Source organism: Syngnathus floridae, chromosome 21 (genome assembly GCF_059516105.1).
Source record: "Syngnathus floridae isolate MCC-2025c chromosome 21, RoL_Sflo_1.0, whole genome shotgun sequence".
In the NCBI taxonomy this organism is placed as follows: Eukaryota; Metazoa; Chordata; class Actinopteri; order Syngnathiformes; family Syngnathidae; genus Syngnathus; species Syngnathus floridae.
Window position 1 is genome coordinate 87,687 of NC_142433.1, and position 15,164 is coordinate 102,850.

General features: G+C 46.7%; 2 protein-coding genes across 15 annotated transcripts; one reads left to right on the forward strand and one right to left on the reverse strand.

The window, feature by feature from the left end:
* Positions 1-58: 58 nt before the first annotated feature.
* On the reverse strand, positions 59-15,162 carry c1galt1a (core 1 synthase, glycoprotein-N-acetylgalactosamine 3-beta-galactosyltransferase 1a). Of its 12 annotated transcripts, XR_015854865.1 has the most exons (10): positions 14,544-15,162; positions 8,205-9,162; positions 7,035-7,696; positions 6,743-6,963; positions 6,487-6,630; positions 6,191-6,306; positions 5,440-5,522; positions 5,098-5,145; positions 2,264-4,982; positions 59-903 (listed from the first exon to the last, which is right to left on the reverse strand). XR_015854865.1 is itself a non-coding variant. In XM_088364698.1 (6 exons), exons 4-6 carry the CDS (start codon positions 8,293-8,295, stop codon positions 6,799-6,801), a joined length of 918 nt encoding a protein of 305 aa, XP_088220824.1. In that variant the 5' UTR covers positions 8,296-8,323; positions 8,387-8,452; positions 9,072-9,162; positions 14,544-15,160; the 3' UTR covers positions 6,647-6,798. The 12 variants fall into 12 exon arrangements, 10 of the variants coding, with proteins under 10 accessions (XP_088220824.1, XP_088220823.1, XP_088220820.1 ...); XR_015854866.1 differs by lacking the exon at positions 6,487-6,630; XM_088364698.1 differs by lacking the exons at positions 59-903; positions 2,264-4,982; positions 5,098-5,145; ... (1 more) ...; positions 6,191-6,306; positions 6,487-6,630 and having other exon boundaries at positions 6,647-6,963; positions 8,205-8,323; positions 8,387-8,452; positions 9,072-9,162; positions 14,544-15,160.
* On the forward strand, positions 1,088-6,106 carry LOC148379595 (asparagine synthetase [glutamine-hydrolyzing]-like). Of its 3 annotated transcripts, none has more exons than XM_088364679.1 (12): positions 1,088-1,220; positions 2,536-2,791; positions 2,852-3,089; positions 3,151-3,336; positions 3,412-3,513; positions 3,585-3,712; positions 3,810-3,936; positions 4,482-4,588; positions 4,746-4,846; positions 4,924-5,005; positions 5,080-5,235; positions 5,834-6,106. In XM_088364679.1, the coding sequence occupies exons 2-12, from the start codon at positions 2,543-2,545 to the stop codon at positions 6,062-6,064; spliced, it is 1,707 nt and encodes a 568-aa protein (XP_088220805.1). In that variant the 5' UTR covers positions 1,088-1,220; positions 2,536-2,542; the 3' UTR covers positions 6,065-6,106. The 3 variants fall into 3 exon arrangements, with proteins under 3 accessions (XP_088220805.1, XP_088220804.1, XP_088220806.1); XM_088364678.1 differs by lacking the exon at positions 1,088-1,220 and adding an exon at positions 1,574-1,759; XM_088364680.1 differs by lacking the exon at positions 1,088-1,220 and having other exon boundaries at positions 2,515-2,791.
* Positions 15,163-15,164: the final 2 nt, after the last annotated feature.

The following is a 15,164-nucleotide window of genomic DNA, read 5'->3' on the forward strand; positions in this document are numbered from 1 at the left end:
GGCAACCGACCCCTATAATCTGATGGCCCGGTTTCTATGGAGGCGGGCCGTGAGTTCAAGCTATGAAAAAGTGCAGGCAGAAAAAAAATAATCATCATCATTTTGCTATCGGGTCACTCCGGAAATGACGTCACGTAGCCTGAAACGCGGCCGAAAACCGGTCTTCTGAGGACGTAGCCTGCGAATTCGGACACAGCGTTGTCATGTAGTATACTTGGCAGAAACCTTACACCTCCAAAATTATCATTTTTCAGGAGACCTAAAAAAACAGCATGTTGTTCAACCATTGAAATGTCATTTTTAAAGAAAAGAAAAAGCTCTTTATTAACACATTAGATTGGTTAATCCTAAAAAGAATATCCACGCGTGGACTAACCAATTATATGGCTCATGAAAAAAAAAATAATAATAAATGTTCCTAAATGTGGTGTCAAATCGATGATTTCAGCAGTTATTGGCCGCTTATTTAACTCCGGTTCGTAACAACATTAAAAAGAATTGAAAAGTAAGGACGTTCCGATCCATCAGTGACCAATCATCCTCAATTGGAAAAGTGCGTGATGGGTATTTTTGATCAAAGCCATCTATGGCCAATCATAATTGGCCTCATAATTCTTGAAAAGAGAAAATCATGTCAAATGTTTATGCCTTAATTGGGAAAATGTGCACGTCATTGACTTTCACCAGCAACGTCCAGTGCACTGCAGTTCTACTTGTTGAAACGACTTGGATCTCAATGGAACGGATGGAAGTTACCAATGAGCCTCCCCTTATCTTCATTTGGTTGCTGGCTGACACCGTTTGGTATGGTCCTTGTGTTGAGGAAACAATGAAGTCCTCTTCTGCTGCCATTGTGTCACTGAAAGCAAGTTGAAAATGGCACACCCTTCACAGCTCGGTGGCCTAGTGGTAGAGAATTGGGGGGTTAGATCACCAAATGATTCCCGAGCGCGGGCGGCACCGCTGCTGCTCACTGCTCCCCTCTCCCCCAGCGGATGGATCAAAATCACACAGGGATGGGTTCAATGCAGAGGACAAATTTCACCACACCCAGACGTGTATGTGATGATCATTGGGACTTCAACTTTAACTGAAATAAGCTAGCGCTTGCAGGAAAAGATGGTTATCATTCGACAACACCGGATTTCCTTGTCCAAACAAGAAAGTGTCATTTGAACTTACTTCTTCTGACAAGACCGTTTCCTCGGTAGAACGAGCAGGTAGAATGAGAACGTTTCTGGTTTTGGACAAGAGACATGCTCCAATTAACACACGCACACACACACGCACGCACACACGCACACACACACACACACACACACACACACACACACTTCACTTCACTTGGCTCTTATTTATTCAGTGTTTGTGCCTTCTTGTTTTATTTTCTTGTGTTGTTTACTTGTATGTACATTGTGAACTATGTCTTGTCACCGTGGGATAGTGGGAACGTCATTTCGATCTCTTTGCGTGTCTTGGCATGTGAAGAAATTGACAATGAGGCAGACTTTGACTTTTGAAAATATGTGAGCTGATCTGTTTGTCAACGCTAAAAAAGAAGTTGAACATCTCAGCTCGGGTTGGGTAGTATTTCATGTTAAACCTCAGGTCCAATGTATATACGTATATAAAGGCAAATTTGCTCGCAACGCTTGATGCAACGCCCACTTTTTTTAAAAGTAGGCAAAAACTGGCCTGATCACAGAAGTACGATCAACCCAGCACACAAAAGGTCTACTCCTCCTGAGAATCTTCAACTGTAAGCAAAGTTCAGATGTATGTTTCATGAACCTTTTGACTGTTTATAGACTATACACGCTTATGATGTGTTTTCATTTAGGTCGTTAAATGTATGTGCAAGTCAGATTGATTGTTTTGCTCACGCTACCTTTTATGCAAGACTTATTCTCACATGCTTGTATAGTCTTATGACACAACCAATCTACTATTCCTCCTAAATTTAGCATCGCAATCTCTTTAATTCACAATTTGGCTTCATCCAATCCCAGAAAGCACGTTCTCTCATTCTCTCTCTCGAATTTCTCACGAGGGCTAGACACGAATCCTGGGTGGACCACTTTCTGGCCTTTAACGCCAGCTTAGCTTCTTCGTTCGTCTTCATACATCCCGAAGCAAATGCAAATACTATGTGATAAGACAGCTAAGCACTTCTGTCTACCACAGGCTCATATATTATGCTAACAATGCCTCCGCCACTGACTACCTGCAGGAGTGAGAAGTGAGGCCACTGGCAGCCACTTACTGTATATAGATTATACAGCTCCATTTTCTGCATGGCTTGTCCCCACGGGGGTCGCGGGCGCGCTGGAGCCCATCCCGGCAGTCATCGGGCCGGCGCTTGAACCGCTTGGCAGCCAATCGCAGGGCACACAGAGACCAACACCCATTCTTTCAAAGAAAAACACCCGCTGACAAACGTTAAATACAGCATGTCGTTTCCAACTCTTCCTTCTCTGACTCATAGGGGGGAGAAAAAAAAAAAAAACGGCACAAACCTTTTGTTTCTTTCCGCAGATCCGAGATGTGCGGTATCTGGGCCATGTTCGGCAGCGACGAGTGCCTGTCGACTCAGTGTGCCAACGCCATGAAGATAGCGCACCGAGGCCCAGACGCCTTCCGCTTTGAGAACATCAACGGGCACGCCAACTGCTGCTTTGGCTTCCATCGGCTGGCCATTTTGGATCAGCTGCATGGCATGCAACCTTTGCACGTCAACCAACTGCCCTTTTTGTGGCTGTGCTACAATGGCGAGATTTACAACCACCTCACAGTAAGACCGTAGCAGATGTTTGCTATGAATATGAATCAATTCTACAATCTATTCTTTCAGCTGGAGAAGCGATTTGAGTTTGACTGCCAGACACAAGTGGACGGCGAGGTTCTGCTGCACCTGTACGAGCGCTTCGGCATTCAGAAGGCCGTGTCTCTCCTGGACGGCACCTTTGCTTTCGTTCTGTTGGACACGAGCCAGAGAAAAGTGTGCCTGGGAAGGGACACGTACGGCGTGCGCCCCTTGTTTCGACTTCTGACCGACGACGGAACACTCGGAGTCAGCTCCGAGGCCAAAGGTAACGGCCCAAGTGCACCGGGAGTTCGTTCCGCGTGCAAACTTGTTGGTTTTTCTCGCAGGCCTTACGGATGTGGTCCGCGCCATGGGCACGGCTGCCAAAGTCACACCCTTTCTGCCGGGTCATTTTGAAGTCTTTCATTTGAGCCTCGATGGAAAGGTGAAATGGATTGAGCTGGAGCAGTTCCACGAATGCACCGAGGAGCCAGCTCACGCCATCTACGACACCGTGGGGAAACTGGCAGCAGGTAGCCGCCGGCCTTCAGCGTCACCTTGCAAAAAGTCATCGTTGCAAAAAGTCAGCGCGGCCTGCCACCTCTTAGGTTTTGACGAAGACACCGTCAAGGACAACATCAGAAGGTTGTTTGAGAACGCCGTGCGGAAACGGCTCATGGCCACCAGGAGGATTGGGTGTCTTCTCTCGGGTAATGGCTCAAATGTCTTGTTCTATTCATGGGATCTCAGAAAAGAATGGAGTTTGTTTTCTGCGGTTCAGGGGGTCTGGATTCCAGCTTGGTTGCCGCTACCTTGGTGAAGCTGGCAAAAGAAGTGGGACTCCAGTATGCCATTCAAACATTTTCAATTGGCTCGGAGGACAGCCCGGACGTCTTGGCGGCCCGTAAGGTCAGCCGGCGCACAGGGAAATGGCAACTGCAAAAAGCTCTCCTTATTTGGACAGTGACTTTGAGTCCAAACTGTGATTTGTTTTTTTCCCCCCAAGGTCGCAGCTTACATCGGCAGCGAACACCACGAGGTGAACTTCACTGCCGAAGAAGGCATTCAGGCTGTGGAGAAAGTCATTGTAAGCCTCGAGACCTATGACACCGCCACCGTGCGTGCCTCTGTTGGTGAGCGAAAACGCAAGCGCTAATGTGTCAATCTGTCTTTGGATGGGCAGGGCAGGCTTTCCCCATCTTTCTTGCTTAATTTCTGTACATGTGGCCGACATGAGTTTTCTTTTTACATGCAGTTTGCGACAATGCAGCGAATGTACTTCATAGGGCCTTGCTGGTCCGCCGCGCATGTGACAAAGATTCATTTTCGAGCAGCAGGAGATAAACGGTTAGCAAGCCAGTAAGTTCGCAGAGCGACACTAATAATGAATAATCATTCATTTGACCTCATTAAAAAGACATAGCATAGGTGTGGTTTGAGCCCGCCTTTAAAGAGGGACGAGTCACGATGTCGGAATGCTGGTGGAAGTAGCGAGTTGCAAAGATGTGGGGGGGTGCAGCCGAAGCCTATGTGCTTTTTAGAATTTAGAGTGATTCGAATTGACGGTAACCCCGTTCGGGACGGGGGCCGCTGTCGTAAGTATCTGATTTGGACAGGTCCAAACTCACAAATACTTTTTGACTGTCCGTGACGTCACTCCCCGTCGTCCGTCCTGTAGGAATGTACTTGGTGTCTAAATACATCGGTGAGAAGACCGATAGCGTGGTGATCTTCTCTGGAGAAGGCTCCGATGAGCTCACGCAAGGCTACATGTACTTCCACAAGGCAAGTGCTCTTGCTTTTAAACGCAGCGGTGTTTTCAACGTAGGAGATACGTACGTTTGACCAGATACTGTTATGTAAAAACATCAGGAATATATTTGAGCTTTGAAGATACTGATATCGGTAATATATCAAATTGAAGATAGTACTTCTTGTGTAGGCTCCCAGTGCCAAAGCAGGAGCGGAAGAGAGCGTCCGCCTGCTGAAAGAACTCTACCTGTTTGACAGTCTGCGAGCTGATCGCACCACTTCTGCGCACGGGTAACCTTTTGCCCGCCCGCCCGCTCGCGGGTGCTTGCCCGTGTCTTTCTGGCTTCCGTTCACTTGTGTGCTTTCAGTTTGGAGCTCCGAGTGCCTTTCCTGGACCACAGACTGACGGCGTATTACCTATCCTTGCCTGAGGAAATGAGAAATCCCAGGGTTGGTCTCATAAAAAAAAAAAAAAAGAAATTAGAAGCATTGACTGCTTCAAGCTATGCAATACTCATCTGCAGCACGGAGTGGAGAAGTACCTTCTGCGGGACTCCTTCAGAGGTGTGAAATTGATCCCCGATGAGATTCTGTGGAGGAGGAAAGAAGCCTTCAGCGATGGTGTGATGTCCGTTAAGAAACCCTGGTATATCTTTCTTGAGGAGCACCTCGAGTGTGTGGTATGTGCAAAGTTATGTGCACATGATTTATCTATTAGCAGAGTACTAGGAATCGTGTTAAATCTGTTAGCAAAGCCACATCTTGATTAAAAAACACATTACTAGCACTTTAAAACAAGTTCTCAAGTGTTGGGAAATTTCAATGCGGTGGTGTTAACATTTTTCTAAAATTATGTCTATATTTTTTTCATTTCTAAATATTACCATTTTGTCTTTCGCGGGTGGATCTGGAACGCATCTCCTGCGGAAAACAAGGGATCACTGGAAGTATCAAGCGTGCAAAATACCTGTAAGAGGTGCAAAAAAAAAAAAAAATGGACAAAATGTATACTTGAAAGTAGTATGCAGTTTCTGTAATCCACCTGGTGACATTTTAGTGTTGACAGATTGTGGTGGAAGAGACGTTGGTGTTTGCTTGATCACGTGTATAGTGGAGTCTTGCATTTTCACCACTTTGTTTACAATGTGAGCATGAACCTAGCTGCTACGTCAGTTGTACGCACTTTTGGAAATGTGCCAGCGATATCAGTGGTGCCAAACCCAAAAATGTCCATCCGAGAGCTACTACACGTTACGTGAATCATTCTTGTCCTGACAGGTGAGTGACGGCGAGATGGCCAACGCTCCCAAGGTCTTCCCTCACAACGCTCCCTCCACCAAAGAGGCCTACTACTACAGACGGCTGTTTGAAACCTCCTATCCTGGCCATGCTGACTTGCTCCCTCACTTCTGGATGCCACGTTGGATTGATGCCAACCACCCATCCGTCCACAAATTGCCCATCTACACACAAAAGTCCATGACCGAGAGTGGCATCCGAATGGGCTAGAAAAGAGTCACGGCGAGTAGATCGGAGCCATAGATCGGTGTGTGTGTGAGGGGGGGGGGGGTGAATCAAATAAAATGCTCACACAGGATGGCGTGATGTTTGAATAGCAACTAACAATGGCCTCACCCGTTGTTAGGAACAGCTGGAAACCAGGATCCAGAGACACACCCGAGGACAATTGCCCCGCTCTCATAATGTGTCTTTTGTGCGCATCACTTTGCTCCCGAGCCTCGCCGTCGTTCCTTAAGCAAGTAAGGTGCAAGTAAGATAAGAGGAATAACGAGTCCATTTTTGATGTCAAAGATGGAAAGGAAGCGGGAAGAATGTCTATGACATGTCACGTAGCAAAAAGCTCGATTGACATTTTTCCATTCCAAAGCCCAGCCCGGCCGGCGACCTTTTCTCTGCTACTTCTCTCTCACCTGCTTTGGGCAATCCATTTAGACACGGGTGTTTGTTGATTGTTATCGCCAGCAACCGTGCACCGACGGACGAGATCCGTTGCGTCCGAGACCAGCTTACCGCAAGGGCAAGCGGACCCCGGCCTCAGCGGCACGCCCACTCCACTTTGAGAAGCACCAATCGGCAAAGTCTGCTTTATTGTCACATTCTTTCCACGTAGCAGACGAATGGAAATGACAAGACAGCAAGTAACAATTGTGTCAAAGCAGAACTCACCCAATGCAAAATGAAGAAATCAGAGGTGGTCGGCAGAAACAAATACACGGCATGTTTCACAATTGGCTTTTGCTTTGGTTCCAATATTTATGTTCCCTGGCAATAAATCTGTATTTGTATCCGTACGGCCGCAGATGGTACGCCAGGTACTCCAGAGCATAGAGCCGAACAGCGTAAATGTAGTGAAAGGACACGGCGAAATCGGAACAGCAGCCTGGACCCTGGAGGAGAAGAAATTCACAATTCAATTCGATGCGTCAGTAGCATGCGAGTCCGTGTCTGGTCTTCTTACTTGAACGGGAGGGTAGTGCTCATAGGCCAGGTACCAAGGGGTCTTTTGGAACCGTCTGACCAAGTGAAGCTCTGGAGGGAACGGATGGAAGGTTTGCCGGGCTTTCACGTCTCTGGTATCCAGCGGCGCCACCTTCATGGTCTCCATACACTTGCCCAGAGCCACGTCCTCGGTGGAAGAGAAGTGGCCGCACGCCCCTGTCCTGAAACCTCGGATATATCTTCTCAGGGCTTCCTTGCTGAGGACGTAGCCGGCGCCGCCGCTCATGTAGCCTTGGCGGAGAAAAGGTTTAAACCTTCTTCCCAGGTAGAAAGGCTTCTCGGGATCCAGAGCGGACAACATGTAGAGGAGATTCTCCACAATCACGTAGGTGTCGTCGTCCGCTTTCAAGAACCATTCGGCGTTGTCCAGGTGCCGCCCGTAGATGTACTCAAAGGCGCCGACGGTCTTCCGATACAGGTTTTCTCGTCCCTCGCTGACGTTGAGTTTCACGGTGGGGAAGTCGCTCTGGACGGAGCTCATGTACAAGACCACGTGGCAGCGCTTTGCCCACGTTTCCTTAACGTGCTTGGTCCGGGACTCCATGGTCTTGGGCCCGGTCATGATCCAACACAAGATCCGGCTGGCTTGCCCAGAATTTCTTGTCCGACTCAGGTTGACGCCTAGATGGAAAACGTACTATCATGCATGTACTGCATACAACCAAAGAAGGACATTGTTACCACGTTGAGTCATCGTTGGACGGCACCATCGTTCGAAGAATGAAAAGTGGCCGTTCCAATTGGAATTAACGCTAAGTGGCCTTTTTCAATCAATGTATAGCGCTTTTCTACCCCAGTGACTGGAGTGCACCGTGATGACGCAGCAGCAGCATCAGGCGCAACCGAGGGTTCGGTGCCTTCGTCCACAACAGTTTTGTCAAGAGTTCCAGGAAAATGGCATCCGTGTCAAAGTGGCAGCCAAAAAAAAAAAAAACTCCACAGATATCAAACTTCTGGGCGAGGCCACAGAGTAACAATGAAGGGCCAGCTTTGGCCCTCCCTCCCCCCTACAAGTCTATTTACTATCTCGAAAGAGAAAAGAATCTTTTCTAAAGAAACACACAAGCCAGAGCAGTGTCAAGTGTTCCTTTTCCAACTGCAAACAAACATTTGGAAAATGTCCACCTACCTTGTTGATCTCCTTGCCAAGCATCTTGTGGATGGCTCTTGGGAGGCCAATTTGAGTGGGAGAAATAGCGCAGGGATGTGAATCCAATCATCAGTCCGGTGAAGAAGATGGAACGGGATCTGAATTTCATTCTGTTAGCGCTTCCTCAACGAAGCGGGCAGGTGCAGAAACGGTGCTCTTGCCTTTTGACCGGGTGTTTAGTTGAGCTTCCTTCCACGTGCCAGCCGGCCGGACTCCCTCCCTCTCATCTGCTACCAACGTACGGTCAACCCTAAGCCACTTTGCCCCTTATTGACACAACTTTCAGCTGCTCCTCCCTATGGCGACGTTAAATCATTTCACAAACTTTCTTCATTTCTTCTATGGCAAGGGAAAACATCTTCTGCCAATGCGAGTGGCCATGTCATTTTCTGTCATAACTAGCGTTGGTTCAGGAGTGTCACTCACTCACTCACTCACTGCCTCACTGCCTCACTCATTCACTCACTGCCTCACTCACTGCCTCACTGCCTCACTGCCTCACTGCCTCACTCACTCACTGCCTCACTCACTCACTCACTCACTCACTCACTCACTCACTCACTCACTCACTGCCTCACTCACTCACTCACTGCCTCACTCACTCACTCACTGCCTCACTCACTCACTCACTGCCTCACTCACTCACTGCCTCACTCACTCACTGCCTCACTCACTGCCTCACTCACTCACTGCCTCACTCACTCACTGCCTCACTCACTCACTGCCTCACTGCCTCACTGCCTCACTGCCTCACTCACTCACTCACTCACTCACTCACTCACTCACTCACTCACTCACTCACTCACTCACTCACTCACTCACTCACTCACTCACTCACTCACTCACCTTCAGCCAGCATCTGCTGAAATCAGGTCAGCGTTGTCCACTGCAAAGGCCACAAGGTGGCAGAGCTGCTACAGAAAAGCTCCTCCTTCAGCTGCACAAAAATAGGTATAGGAGAAATTTCTGTCAAATCAACTCCACCCCGGTCAAAACGTTATCTATTTTAGTCAACATAGTCATTGAAATCTAGTGACAGATATTTGGAAGATAAAAAAAAAAAAAAAAAAGACCTAATCTCCTTCCATAGCATTTAGGATGTCTAATTGTTCTCCATCATTTGGAGCTGCTGTCAATAAAGGACACAGTTGCATTGAATGAATTTATGGTGGTAAAACAGCATGACTCACGTCACACGTCTGCTGCTGCTGCTGCTGCTGCTGCTGCTGCTTCACTTGCCTATCTATCCTCTCAAAGTGTCCTTGAGCCTGATGTGATGTCATTAGTGAGAAAGAAAAGCTTCTTTTCATTCCACCGAAGGAAGCATGCGCTGGCTGGCTCAATTGTTGAGGCAACACAATCATAAAGCACCACTTGAATATGTTTCTCCAATAAAAGGAGATCAAAATAGGGAATGTTTTGATTGACTTCAGTTAGACACGCTGACATAGGCAAGAAGAATTGGGATTTTTGTTTTTTAAATGAACCATCGAGCATGTCACTTCAGCATTGTCATTGGGTGAATGGGAGGTGAAAGAAAGAAAGAAAGAAAGAAAGAAAGAAAGAAAGAAAGAAAGAAAGAAAGAAAGAAAGAAAGAAAGAAAGAAAAAGAAAGAAAGAAAGAAAGAATACAAATTCTTTTTCTGGAGATGCGGCGATGTTAAGTGCGGCTGTCAGCTTTGCAATAAACGTTTGGATGGCCAAATAAACAATGGTGAGCTCAGCGTGTGACCAGATTAGAGCTTTCATGTCCATTCCATAGGAACGCCATACTTTAGGCTGCGAGTGTCGATTTGCGTTTATTGACCAGCCATCCGTCCCGCTGCCAATAGAAGCGCTTTTATGACACAATGGGGAAGGAAGGAAGGAAGGAAGGAAGGAAGGCCCCTTTTCAGATCCTGCTGATGGATGGAAAATCGCCAATCGCTCTAATGAAGTAAGTCCATTGCAATGGTGTCACGAGTTGAGAAGCCGTGGGGGAATTCATACCTTGCTTTTGATTGTCTGCTTTTGGAACCTGCTGACAGAGAGGGATCTTTTCTTAATCCGGGATCGTAAAGGAGCTAGCCGCAAGCGCAATCACGGAATCAAAACAAGCTAGGTGTCCAAAGGAATCTTTGAGAGGCACAACCATGCTATTTGGACAAACAACTGACAATAGCATGCCATGTTATTTGGACAAACAATTGAAAATAGCAATATACTATGTGCGATGTGCATTTATTGACTTGCTATGGATTGATGGCAAACGTTGGGCACAGGTCTCGCTGTCATTGTGAGCGCGCATATAAAAGGCCTAGCTGTCATCTTGGAATGGCTTCAAATGTGGCAACATGTTAGAGGAATCTATTTACATTGCCTCAAACAAGAATTCTTGTCCTGGGTAAAATGCTTAACATAATCGCATGACGTGCTGGACCAAGCAAACGTCAAGGCTATGTGGCTCATTAGCGCCGTTCTTAGGCTGGATGACAGACGCTGCATGCTTTAAGTGACGCAGCAACTGGACTTTTTGCGGTTCAGCTCGAGACAGCAGAAACAGAAATGCAATGGTAAAGAATGACGTGCCCTCAGATTGCAATTAGACCTAGCAGCAGTGTAGGGGGCGGCTCACATCTGTCGGATTGAACCATCAATGGCTAAATTGCATCATCATCCAATTGATGACGTATACCGACAAAAAAGAGAACACTCCATCAGATTTGTGGGGGGGGGGAAAGATGATGCAGAGGCAGGCAAGGGAGTCCTTCGCATCCACAAACGCTGGCTGGCTGTCTGGCTGGCTGGCAGGCAGGCAGGCAGGCAGGCAGGCAGGTAGGCAGGCAGGCTGGCTGGCTGGTCAATATTTTACAGCCAGCCCTACCATGGCTGACATACAGCACAGCGGTGGTGCCTTGCGACTTCAACTGACGTCATCCCAAATATTGCCGAAAAAGTACAAATGGTCAAAAGAGCTAATAAGACCCCGCCATTTTTGGTATCTTGCTTTTACCCCCCCCCCCCCCAGAGTTGTATACACTGTCCCCATTTTGATTGTAACATGCAGCAAAGATCCAGTCACGCTTTTAGTGCTCTGATCTGGACCAAAGCTCTTAAACACAATTTTGGACTTGGTTGACTTAGCATGCGCACTGGCATTTTCAGCAGACACAAAAAACTCTTGTGGAGAGAACATTTGCATCAAGTGGTAAATGAGAGCAAAGTGCTAAAAACTCTGTCACTGTCCTAATATATTCAAGTCTGCTTCTTCAATTACAAAACAAGTTCTGGTTGATTGTGACAACGACGAGGCTTTTACAAAAAGAACATGTTATTATATTCAATTACAGCTGTTTTTAAAAAGTACTTGATGTTTTTCGCAGCCATTAGAGAGTGGCGCAGCACGGGGCGGGGCGGGGTGGCGCGGCGCGGCCATTACTGATGCACTTGTGAGATCTCAGAAAATACACAGAGATCTGCTCTGGTCAAGGCACAAAAGATAGCAGTGCGCTTCTTTTCAGCCTCGGTGCTGATGTCGGTCGGACGTAAGAAGCGCTTTGGTCCACAGAGATGTGGGTGGGTGGGTGGTTGGTTTGGTGCTGAAGTCAAGTGATGTTTGATTACGCACTGGTTCTTTTCAAAGACTATGACAAACATTGCGCTTGGTCATTTGTTCCGCACGTGTGAAAGTGAATGGTGCTTTGAGCCGCCCTCCCACTGGCTACTTTGTTGTCCTTTCAATTGTTTGTGCTTCAGCCTATTTGCTTCATTGTCCATGTTCAAACGGAGGCCGCGGCGGCTCTCTTCAATACGCAATCCTACGTTGCCCGTCCTTTTCTTGCCCCATGGGGACAATAAAGAACTCTTACATGTTGAGTGAAAAAGGGACCACGACAGCCAGCCAGCCAGCCAGCCAGCCAGATGATGGATCCCTTTAAAGATTTCTAATTGCCTAGAGATGCTTAGGTCCAAATGAAACTTGTCTACTCAATGCAGGGGCTGCAAATGCTTTTTGATATTCTTTCAACGGAGCTGCTGCTGTTATTTCATGACTGAACCAAAAGCGGATTTGTGCAATTTGAGCTTTTCCTTGCCCTCTATCATTGGGATGGATGCTCACATAAAAGTGTCCTAATTCTGTGAGGGAATAAATTGTACTTTTAGGGCATTGCAACTTCAACAGAGGTGTCTTTTCAATCCCCATACTGATTTACTTAACATAACCCTTGGCAGCAATGTTCAAAAGTTCACGCATCTTTTCAGGCTTTTTCTTCCGCTCAATGAACGATGATTGGGGTCAAATGTCTTTTTTTTTGCTCAGTGTTAAAGCACGCTACGCTCCCCCCACGCCCCCCGCCCTCCCCCCCTTACTTAAACCAGCAATCACATTGCCAAGACCACAGCTTTGTGTCAGTAAAGGTTAGTTGAATGCTATTGTCTGAATAGATATCAGTTTCCAGAGCACAACTACAGTGGTCACAAGCAGAGGAAGCCTATGGCTGCGGCGAGCGACGACATGCAGCTAGGCGCTTGGCGTGACAGAGCGAGATGGAAAGCCTTGGAAATGGGAGTCGATTTTCCCATCTGTGGTCAGGAAATCTCGCTCGCCTTCTGCTCCGATGTTAAATCATATACGTACGTACAGCGAGGCTACCGTAGAAGGGGGGGGGGGGGGAATTTGATCCGAGACAGCCAGGAACAAAACAAAACCCATTTTCCATTTGACTCCCCTGCACCTTTGGATGTCACAAATCAAATATCTAGGGATTCACGTGGGGGTCAATTTCTTCATTCCATTTTGCTGCGAGTGCTCGATATTATTGGTACAGAAATAAAATGCCTCATTATTGATCAAATCAAAGCACGCAGTGGGAAAAGCACAGACACTGATTCAATTGAGCAAAGAGCCAACACGCGGTTAAGCCCAAAACGATTCATTTAGCCTCACCATGTGAAGTAAAGTTCATTTGCACTTGGTAAATGACACTACGAAGCTGGAACGCGCCTTTTTCAATACTGCGTCAAGGGCGAAGCTCGACGCAGCGTACCCCAGCTGGCCGGCCGATCGGCCGGCTTGGTGGCCTGGTAATAATATAACCTACATTGGCCAAGATTCAAAAAGAGCCTTTCGTTGCAAATCAGACGTGCTAATCACAAGCATCTCCCGGGCTGTCCGGTGTACGTACGTTCTTCATTTTTCTCAATTCCAAGTGAATCGAAAATAGTTTGACGAAACCGGCCTTTTCAAACAAAGCGGGAAATACTGGAAGGATGACGTCGCTAATGCCATGTTTTATTAATCATCAGATTGGTGAGTACAGATCCTCCCAGATTAAACATTTGCTTGGCACATAGGTAAATAATACAAAGCCATTGTTGATGGAATAAAGCCAGCCACTTGAGCACTCACTGAGTTACGCGCACATTGAACTTCCATAGTGCCGTGGCCATCTATTCATCCTGAACACACTACTCTTAAAAAAATGCTTTTCTGATGCAAATGAGTGGCACTCTTAGTAATTACACCTTTCATTTGAGAGGGTCGACCTAAATTTGCTTCCAGTTACAAAAGCAGAATGTTTGAAAACCACTTTATCCATATGGTACCAACATTAAAACATCAACTGATTTTCAGTCAATCACAGACCATTTACACTCAGATTCGCACCGTTGCCGAGTGGCAACTGAACCCATGTGGCTATGTTTACATATAGTCAGTGGCATTGAAATATCATGGTTAGAAATCCTGCTTTTGTTTACATTTTACGCCTTCAGTATAAAGTGGAAGAGCAAGTCTTTTGTCGGAATTCCTCCTCATCATAGTATCGCAAGGCCCGAGGAGCGGTCAGAGCAAGCACTTTTGGTGCGGTCACTTTAAATACAAAAACGCCCCGCCCCGCCCCGCCCTGGCCGGCACCGCCTCCCTTTCCGTCGGACACATTTGTAGTTTTCATTCGTTCGTTCGTTCGTTCGTTCATTCATTCATCTATTTATTTAGCGGAGGTAGCGTTTACCTGCACCGCAAACGTTTGGGTTAAAACATGTCAACAGCAGCAGACGTGTCCATCCAACCATACATAACACGTAACAAAATATATCCCCTCGAATATTAATGAACACCAGCACTGCAGTCTAGCGAAGCAGTCAGCTAATGCTAACGTTAGCGAGAAGCTAACGAACGCATTTAACGCTTTTGATGCAATTCATCGGATACAACCATTGAAAATACATCCACAAGTGAAAACAGAGCGCACAGTGCTAAAACTAGCAGAAAGACCCATGCTAATGCTATGAAAACGAGGGCATCATAAACACACAATATTAAGATCATATGCTTACCGCCCGCTTTACTGTGTCCGCCGTTTCCATAGGAACTGAACATTCTTCAAGTGATTGGCACAGACAAGCAGGACCTGAAAAATGAAATTGACCAGGCACTTCTTCGGGGAGTTGCGTGCATAATTGCATCCCACATTTTCATCTCTCCATTTTGGCATCATCCAACATTTGGCGTCAACTTGAAGTCATACATTTGGCAGATTTGCCAAATGGTTTGGCCACACCTGTCAGCTTGTTTGCTAATGCCGCTCAAAGACGGTGACGTCATAGATAAACACAGGTAATAGATAAACATATAGAAAATGGATAGGGCGTCAAAAATATCCCCCAACTACATTATAAAAGTAGCTCTGCCCCAAAAACGGTGACGTCATAGATAATAGATTAAAAATAGGTCATAGGAACATGGATACGGCGTCAAAACTATCCCCCAAACAGATTACAAAAGTATCTCTGCAACACCTGGAGGGGGAGATTACATTTTTCTACAATCCCGGAGACTCCAAGCGCACAATAAAATGTATTTAAAAGCTGAAAAAGTGCATTTTCCATTGGTGGTCATCATAATTGGCGTCGTCTCTCTCTCTCTCGCTCTCTCTCTCTCCTCCCTCTCTCCCTCCC